Source organism: Eupeodes corollae, unplaced genomic scaffold (assembly GCF_945859685.1).
Source record: "Eupeodes corollae unplaced genomic scaffold, idEupCoro1.1 scaffold_681, whole genome shotgun sequence".
Lineage (NCBI taxonomy): Eukaryota > Metazoa > Arthropoda > Insecta > Diptera > Syrphidae > Eupeodes > Eupeodes corollae.
In genome coordinates, this window is record NW_026605574.1 from 28340 (window position 1) to 38777 (window position 10438).

Here is a 10438-nt window from a genome sequence, read left to right on the forward strand (position 1 = left end):
TGTTTTTCCATTTCTAAGTTGAAAAAAGATTGTTTTGTGTAAAAAGTATCTTAATTTCTTGTGATATGTCAAAGTACGGGTATTTTATTATTTTTAGATTTGATGATAAATAAATAAAAAAAAAACAGAAACAAAAACAAAACAGCTCGTCAGAGTTAATGACGAGCATTTGATTTTCATTTGTTGCAACTTACTTCTCACACTATGTTTATACTCATGCTATAGCTTCCATAGCATATCTATACATAGATAAATATGTACAATCATGATGGTTGTCAAAATGTCCAAACAAATGTTCTACACTTTGCCGGAGTAGGCTGATCAGTGACCACCAGTATTTAAGTTAAAAATATTACGTGTATAGTAAGTGTGTTGCGTGCCTTATGGAACAATGGGATTCCACAGCAACCCAGCGGCTCTGATCTGTACCTATACATTTATATAGCTGGAGGACGGACTGACAATGGGCACAACATTGACCAAAAAAAAAACAACAACAAACAAAACTGTTTAATTACTGTGTTGGACACATTCAGAGATGATGCCCCAAAGAGATGCAAACCGTTCCCTTGGTGATGGATTGGCAAAGTCGAAATAGACATTTGTATCTAGAATCGAATCCAAAATGAAAATGAGATTGAGTATATTGGACCTTGGGCGACAAGCGACGGACCTATGGAACGAAACCCCGGATCACCCGGGAACGAAAAATTTGTATTTTTGTTTATATATCTATAAACCTACCCATGTTTATACATTTTTTTTAGTTTTTTTGTGCCCTTCTCTTTTGTGTGTAACTCAAATAAATGACCAAAAAGTTTTGTTATAAGGAGAATTTCTATAGAAGTATTTTGGACTCAAAACGAGAATCGAATCCTCGAATATGTGCAATTATTCTATGATAAAAATTCATTTAAAAAACTTAAACTAAAATTTCTATCACTTTGGAAATATCTGCTAAACATAATTTAATGAAAAAGTTGTAAAACCACAGTGTCCAGAAAAGTGAAGTAAGTAGGGTTTGATATGCTTTAAAAGGTTTTTTTTTTGTTTTTCAAAAAAAGGAAGGTTTCATTTTGATATAATAAAGCAGCTGTTAAAGGAAATGTAAAGATTCATTATTAATGGAAAACGAATATTATTTGGCCGCCGCCGCCGTAAATACGATTGCAGAACCATTTAGTATTGACGAGATTTTAAATGACAGATTTCCACGTCAGCTTCTGTATGTCGTTGATAACTTTGCACGGAAACCATATTCACTTTTTTAATCGATTAAAAGATAGAACATTGGCGCTTGTGAGTTTTTACCATTTTAATGGTCCCAAAGAAAAATGTAAAAAGATAAGATTTTGGTTGAAGAGGTGCTCACCACTTCAAGAAATAGGTCTTCGCTTCCTTGTAGCACGTAGCACTGTCTAGTTGAATGAATATCTTACAATTTCAGTTATGATCATCATAAATCATAGTCCCTTTAGCGCAATCCATTCCTCGAAACGGTTGCATGAGCCCCATTTTCATATAAGTTAGTCCAAATTGAGTAAATTCTGCTTATTAGCCAATAGCCTAGCAGTCGAAAGTAGGCCTCATCACTGAGCATGGTTTTTTTGATTAAAACCTGGTCATTTTAGGGAATTTCAATGGACAAATTCACTGCACAATAAGACGTCTTCGGTAAACAACGTGCTTGAGTTCTTATGTTGACATAGCTTAAAAAAGCTCTTAGTGAAAATATCATTTGTAGCATTCCTCCAAGATGAGGAAAACTTGGGATTTTTTCAAAAATAAGGGCCACAGTAGCATCAGTTTTGGTTGTTCTTTAGCGACGAACAGTTCCGATTCCTATCACTTCACTTACAAGCCCCAAAAGCTTAAAATTTTCCAATATTTTCGGTGGAAAAAGTACTTAACGCGGACCCATCAGCTCTTTCGTTTTGAGAAACTGGACTGCAAAATTTTCATCATTATTATAGAAGTTTAAACAATTTCAACGCGTTGTTTTATGACTACGAAATCTTTACTTGTCAAAAGTGACAGCACTTGTTATTAAAAATGAAACACAAGCTTAACTTAATAGTTTTTAGTATGTTTTTCTTAGATTAGGCCTTAGTCTAAATTCGACTTCCATAAAACTGTTTTCGTGATGATTCTTCTAACTTCAATATTTCTTGTAAATACATTTTATTCTTATTAAGAATTCGTAGTGTAAAGGTTGAAATATATTGAAAAAATGTTGTTAACAATTGGAATTCTGAGTTCGGACTCGGAGTTAGAATCAAAAATTAACTCTAAAACGAATTTTTCAAAACCAGAAAGGAATTAAATTAAGAGATTTTCAAAACTTTAGATAGAGTCAAATGAAGACCCTTAGGTATATAAAATATCTCATAAGCAATGAGAAAAGAGGCTGGGATGCGAACCACGCTGATAACTTCAAATCCCGTCTGTCGATTTGTCTTGCTTAAAAGGTTTTCGCGTTTTGTTCAAAAAGTTATTAGTTAAATTATTATAAGAAATATAAACATAGCCAACAATATTTTGCATATTATGAAATAGTTTGATTTCAAAATATACTTTTGTAAAGAGAGTTTTAGTCGTTACCTAATTTTACTAGCATATTTTACAAGTTTTTCATTCTTATATAAACAAATACCATCGATATCTTCTATTGTTCACGAGATATCGAGAACCGAACATCTATTTTTACCAAATGTTCGTACTATTTTTTGTGGATTTTATTTTTTTTATAAAAAAAACGGACTGTGAGATTTCAAGTTTTGTGAGATATAAAAAAATTACTGATTGTCGGAATAAATATTTGCTGTTAAATACAAATAGTTTGAAGCCTATAATTTTTAAAAAGATATTTACTTCGAAAATCAATTTTTACTAACTTTTTTTTTTTATTTTTTAGGATTTTATTTTTAATAAAAAAACTGTCAATTCGATTTATCATACAAATTTTACCAGAAAATGTTTTGGAGAAAAAACCATTTTTTGTTCGTAAATTTTTCGAGGTGACAAATATTTTTTTCAGACGTACAAACTGACATCTCTCTACTCTTGACTCTTGGGAACTTGAAACGACTCTAGGGACCTTGAAACGCCAATTACAATAACTTCCTATGGGAAGTTAGGAATTGTAAAATTTTTTGTTAAACTACGTTTGCCGTTTACCCTAGTCATATTTATTTACAGTTTCAAAAGACAAATACAAATTATTTTTAAGTCTTAGCAAAAATTAAAAAAGGAAACTCAAACTAGAAAATTTTAACTTAAGTATCTTCTAATGAAACGCAAAAAAAAAAATGTTTTTGAACTTTGATTTAAAGTAACAAATATTGACTTGGTACCAACTATAGTTTGAAAATATTACAAAACGAAATTTAGTTTCCATAATTTACATTCCTTAAGAAATTCTCTTAACATTTTGCCTTTGCTTTTTATAAAGGGCAAATGGATGTGTTTCACTGATGCGCTCAGATAAAAGATGCAATCTATGACGGCAGGTTGTTCCGAGCAGAAACAATCAAACCAGTTTTTGAGGCGAGTGCGTTCCTATATAAAAGATAAAATCGAACTAAACGAATATTTCCTTTGATTCTATAAACATCCACTTTCCACTTTACAATGGCGGCTTTGATGGCTGCTTGAATTCGAAATCCGAAGTTGTGCGTAAAGGCCACTCACTACGCACTACTGCTGACTGTTCAAATATTCTCCATCATGATTTATACCCTTATTCCCACAGCAGATAGGTAAACATATCTATTTGAGGTCAATCTACCTGTTCTCTATGATGATGGTCGAAAACGTACAAAATATGTTTGAATGTGTGTTCCAGTTGTATGGATATCTATAAAAGGTGAATGCCGCTGGGAAAAAGTCGAAATTCAAACTAACGTATTATAGGGAATATATGTACCTATACGAATATATCTAAAAGGTAAGGAAATAATAAGGAAAAGAGGGGAGGACGACCATTATTACTATCTAATCTTCGACCACATGCCTACTTGGAAGTTGGTGACTTTGATTCAGTCCTATTTTTGTATTGTTGTTGTTGCTATGTTGATAGAAGGTAATTTTGTTGGTGGTCATTGTGATAATGATGGTGGATTGGGTGTTACACATATAGCCTTATATAGTTTAAATGTTGTAGGAAATGGGGTTTAGATAGTGTTGCAGAGTTTGACTTCGGAGGGTTGGTTAAGGTAATTTTTTGTTTGGAACAAATTCGACACAATTATTCTCGAATAAGTTGTATACCTATTATAAGTAAGTAGAGTACATTCATTGAAATTTCGACAAAATACCTTATTTTGCTCTTTTTTTTTAAAGAAGGGAAAATCATCTGAGTATATAGGGGAATTGAAACTTTTACTTCTAATAGTAAGATAATTAGATATGTTATAGTTACTTATTTAGTCGTAAGGTCAGCCGCAGAAGTAGGTTATGAGAATTACATTTCAGTAATTAATCTTGTGGTAGATAAATTCAAAACTAGGAATCATTCTTCTTACATTTTAATCAAGAGCCAATAAAGTAAAAATTAGGAAGATTTAGCGTTAAGAGGCATAAATATGGTACTTCGAAAATATTGGCGGGTCCAAAAGGTTGTTCAGATAATTCATAATGGGATGCGACTCACATTCGTGTCCGTGCATATTGCATTGCTCCATTGTGTATATTTCCATGGTTCAAATTGAGAAATGTCAAATTCATGCCAATTTGATATCAATTCATATGCGGAATTTATATTAATTAACTCTATGAGGAAGATTCTGACTTCAATTCTATACGAAAAGCTCGCACTAAGTGGATCGAGAACACTAATCGTCTAAGCAAGTTTCAAGCTAGTTTTCGGTCGGGCTTTTTAAAGATGGATCACATTTATGCACTTACTAGTATTGCCAGGAAGTCTATTGAAAGGAAATAGAAATTGTATGCTTGTTTTGTAGATTTGAAAGCAGCATTTGATAAGGTCAACAGATGGGCCTTGATTTATAAGCTCTCACTACTAGGGATCTCCCGAAAATTCTTGATGATGTATTTTAAATATTGGAGTCATCAAGCGCCTCTGTATGGCATTTTCAGAGTTTTCGGATTGGTTTGAAGCAACAGCAGGTGTTCCACAAGGCTGCATTTTTAGCCCAATAATGTTTGCTTTGTTTATCGACGATATCTGCAATGAACTTCCAGGAAGAATACTCTTTGCCGATATCCAAGTGAAAGTTTTGCTTTATGCGAACGATTTAGTTGTACTAGCTGAAAATCCTTTCACTCTACAGCTACAAATAAAAACAGATTAAACTCCTTCTGAGAGAGGTGAGGCTTGCATGTTAACACAAACAAAACGAAAATAATGATTTTTGAAGCGCGTCAAAAAAGAAGGCTGCCAGAAGAGAATTGGTCACTCAATAATGAACGTATGGAAGTAGTGCAAGAGTTTATAAATCTTGGAGTTTTGCTTACGCATGATTTAAATTTTTCTAAGCATGTCAAACAAAAAAAGCAAGGAAGTTATTATAGCCAAAGGTTTTTGCCAACCTAAAAATCGATCTTGTGTCAAAATATCGTGTCTTTTAAGCAACAGTCTACACTTGTATGTGCTACGGTGCTGAAGTTTTTGGATACCTCGCTCTCGAGGAGTTTGAAGCTATTCAAAAACATTTTTTCAAACGTTTGTTTAGATAAAGCCATCTTGCTATAAGACTACTGAAATCTAATGACATATCCCTTTCAAAGAATGAAGTCAGCTAGCTATCTCACATGAAGTTAACTTAACTTTATTGGAGTCAAATGTAGATGAATGGAGCTCTATGTTTGCGAATGTTACTGCTAAAATTGATGAATGAAATTACAATCAGCATCTCTATAAAGCATCGTCAACATCCTCCAGGAACACCTTTAGGAACCTCCATCAATAATTACGACCAGAAGCTAACTATTTAAATAATGAATTATCGACGGAAGCTATAAATTATATCTTTAGAGCACAAGTTAAAATTTTAAATCTTAACTATTTGCCTCATCGAGCTGATCTTCCACAAATTTGTAATTTATGATACATAAGAGAAATAGAAGATATACATCATTTTATTGCAGTATGCCCGATATTACAGGAAATTCGTCGATTACATTTAAATGAAAGCAATCTTTATATAAGATATTGAATGGGTCGCTAAAATGGTCCGCTCTATATATCTTCTGTAAGCATCAAAATTGTTAATGATTGCTTATCAAGTTTCTTTTTTTGCTTGACTAATTTATTTTAGTATATGAATCCAACCAAATAGTTGAATTTTTATTATTCTTTTTTTTCAATTTTTAACATTTTTTAAATTATAAATTAATTATTTTAATTTTAAATAAATACCAACTTAAAACAACTTCAACTTAAAAAAATAAAGAATTTATCTACCTATCTATATATCGTTATACATACTTATTATAAATTTTAAACGAAATAACATAGCAAAGTAACCCAGTTAAAGAATAAACTCCTATGAAAACCGTTTGGCAATATGAGAAAGCCAACTGGGACAGTATCAACGAATTCTTCATTAATTTTAACTGGTCACTATGCCTTTCCGATAGTGACGTGTTTTGAAGCGCAGGTATGGTTAGGAATTTAAATCTTTGTGGAATGAGAAAATTAATCCACTAGGGTAAAATGTATCACACCCACAGAGAACTCATGGTTTGATTCGAGCCGTAAAGAAGTTATAAGGCTCAGAGATGTGAGTTCCCAACTACTGATGAAAACCTGAATAAGTTCCCACAAGTTAGAAAGACGAAACATATCTGATCATTTGTAAAAAACGTAGGAAACACCACGTCATCCTCGGTTCCAACTCTCATCCACAATGACACTCATAGGAAGTGTCGCGATTAAATAGGGTAAGATCGATTGCTAAATCCAATTTCCTTGCAGCACAGTTTGCAGTTAATTTAACGCTACCAGAAAGTGTCATAAGTTTTCCTGATGCAAGAGTATTGAAATACCATGGCATACACAAATACGCTAGCCCGGATAGTATTCTCACTTTTGAGGAGGTGTTCTTTAATGCTGGCAGCCACTGCGTAAGCTTTTTCATCTTTTCTACTCTACAGGTCTCTTTTCGAGCTGCTGGAAAACAGAATGTCTCCAGCCCATTCCCAAAAAAGGCGAATCTTACTCACCTTCTAATTACCGATCATCCCTTTTTTCCAAAACCATGGAAACGCTGATTAATTTTTAGCTTAAAAAATATCTTGAAGAACGAAAGCTTCTAAATGAACGGCAGTATGGCCTTCATAGTAATAGGTCCACTAGTGATTAGATGGTTCATCTCACCGAACAGTGGAGCAATTCTTTACATCGTTTTGGAGAAGGCAAGATTATTGCACTTGATATTTCAAAGGTATTTGATGGAGTTTGGCACTAAGTATTCCCTTATCGAAAATGCGTGCTTTTGGTATTGATGAATCTCTTCTTCCTTGGATTAGGAATTACCTTTATAACCCTTCTACACAAGTTGTATTAGATGGTTTCACGTCTGAAATTCATTAAACCAACGATGGTGTTTCCTAGGGCTCCGTTTTGTCTCCAACTTTCTTCCGTATATTTTATCTATTTATTTATTGTCTGTCACTTCACTGCTAATCCATTAAACTGCTTCGCTGACGACATATTCGTTTCCGTTTATCAACAGCAGCGTATGATAATTTTATTAAATTCCGATCTCGAAGGCATTGCTCAATGGGGAATAAAAAACCGGGTAAGCGTAACCCATTCCTTATGCTACTATCCTTGAGTGGTGCGTGCATCCAGGAAACTAATAAGCTTTCAGTACTCATTATGTGTATTACAGACCACCTTTTATCTAATTATAACATATGGGACATTGCAAAAATGATGGTAAGTATTAAGGATTTCACCGACACTTCAAGATATTTGTCACCCTTTTTGATCTGGGTATAATTTAAAAAGTCTTCATTCGTCTAAAACCTGACTAAAACATTTTTGGGCAGGTGCACCTACATGTTTTGGATAGATTCAACAAAAGAGCTTTGAAAATGAAAGGCGATAGAACTATAACCGAAATAATATAACGTCACACGAAGAGCGCCGCAATGTTTCTTTCCTTTCGTTATCATATTAGCTAGTTGAATTACCTCCCCCCCTCACCCAATTCAACCATAATACTCGCACTTCTATTAATACTCGTCAGTTTAACCTTAAGCTCAATTTCGGACATAGATACTGTCAAGTATAAAGATTCTTCTTTTAATCTCACATCAAGAATGTGAAATACTTTACATAACTCCGTTTAATCATTTCGAGAGATATTTGGGGTAAACCAAATTTTTCACCTAATAACTAAGCTTTTTTTAGACCACAATAGGTTACAATATACTAATTTGCGTTTTTTTGTCAAAAATTATAATAAAAGACTGCGCGTGTTGAGCATCAAAAAAGATATATTTTCAGATTCTATGTGAGTGTTTTTTAAAACCCACTTTAAAAAGTAATTTTAAAATATATAGTCCAAATTACTGTCTCCAACCTGGCTTCACACTTTCTTCAGAATTCTTCTTAACTAAAAATTCCTTTACTGGGCTGTAGTACTCCAAAATACCGATGGAACTTGTTCCAGGATGTTCTGGAAGCATTGTTGCTATTGTTTCATTAAAAGGCTTTGAATTACCAAGACGCATCATATTTCTGAAATTAAAAAAATCAAATAGACAGAAACATAAATAAAAACAAACATAAAACTTTTCTGAAAAATTACTGCTTTAAACTTACTTCAAAAGATCACCAACAGCTTTTGTTCCATGCATATCACAAAGATGCAACGGTTCTTTGGGATATTTTTCACCAAGTTCACAGAATTTCTTGTACATTTGATAGCTCATGATTTCCATATCGAAAGAACTAAAGGTTTAAAAAGTTTAATTGAGTGTTAATAACAATTTACATATAAATATTTTGGACATACAAAGATTGACCATTCCAATTCATATCAATGTAAAAGAATGACGGCATATCCGGAACATCGGGCTTGGTAACATAATTCATTGGAGGTTTGACACCAACATGTTTCTTCATAAGCTCCCAATATTTAGTATTAAGTTCTTTGAGATCTAAACTTCCTGACAAAAGACCTTCCATTAGCTTTATGTGAACGAACTTAACTGGAAGCATCATCAAACTTTCGATACTCTGAATTGATACATACAAAAAAGAATACATTTTTATAAATACTAAAATCACATTAATTATCTCCATTTCTATATTTGTGACCAACCTTTCTCAAAAGTCGATTCATTTCCACTTCTTCTGTTACATTTAAGTCAACAATCATTCCAATAGCCTTCAAGTTATGATATGTGGATGTTGATAAAATAGCTGCCTTTCCAATAGCTTCGTCCAAACCGTGGGTATTGAAAAAATAACCTGGCAGACCTGTCATTTCCTTAGCATAATACAGTTTCCCCATATCGCTATAAATTTCTAGAAACATTTCAAAACTCATTTTTTCGCAATACTCAAGATGGACGTTAGGACTTTGGTAGTAAACATAGGGACTGCAATAACCATCATCACTTGTATTCTTCATTTTTATATCTTTCATCCAAACTTTGTATGTAAATTCATCAAATCCAAGTTTCTGATAGAATCTATCAGCAATTTCATAAAGTTCCAGTGATTTAAATCTCTTCTCCAAAACTGACTGAATTGGTGGAAGGTTTTTGAATGGAAACAGATTCTCTATAATACTGAGGTTTGACCAGGTTTGAGCCAAGACTTGTTCAAACAAATGGTGTGGAATCATTCCATCGGATTCTATGATTGAATCCCCATATTTTTGCTGTAGACTTTTTCGAATGAAAGCGTGTAGTTCCTTGTAGAGGGGCTGGATTTCAGACATTAGATTATCCATTTCAGTAATGTTGTATTCGTAGAAATAAAAATCCAATGGTGACTCGTCTAAAAAAACGAACAAAGTAATTAAATTAGTATTGAAGACTTTGGACAATTGATAGAATAACACTTCGTGTCCATGGATAGGGACAAGCTTTTTTCGTTTTTTATTTGACGTGATTTTTCAAATCTTAAGATTTTTTGGAAAAACCCAAATGTGGAATGAATGAGTTATGTATTAAGTTTGTATTGCAAGAAACATGTTGGATTAGTTGATAAATACAGTTTTATAGCGGTTTTGCGAGAAAGTTCATAAAAAGTACCTGTTTTTTTGTATCACAAGATCTAAATTTACCTATTAGCGTGTTTTAAATCAGATTAAAGGATGCTCTGATTGTTTGGGAGTTTAGTGCAAGTATTAATTTGAAAGAATCAATAAATATGGGTAGCGTTAAGGGTCAAACTAAGGAGGAAATAGGTCAAATTTTGGCTTACCAGTATCTCGGCAAAACCATCCGTTCTGCT

The 10438-nt window shown here is 33.0% G+C and overlaps 1 protein-coding gene across 1 annotated transcript; it reads right to left on the minus strand.

Moving 5' to 3' along the window:
* Positions 1-8446: 8446 nt before the first annotated feature.
* On the minus strand, positions 8447-9975 carry LOC129953541 (angiotensin-converting enzyme-like). The gene is made up of 4 exons (XM_056066786.1): positions 9297-9975; positions 8988-9211; positions 8795-8923; positions 8447-8710 (listed from the first exon to the last, which is right to left on the minus strand). The coding sequence occupies exons 1-4, from the start codon at positions 9930-9932 to the stop codon at positions 8539-8541; spliced, it is 1161 nt and encodes a 386-aa protein (XP_055922761.1). The 5' UTR covers positions 9933-9975; the 3' UTR covers positions 8447-8538.
* Between the last annotated feature and the right edge of the window lie 463 nt (positions 9976-10438).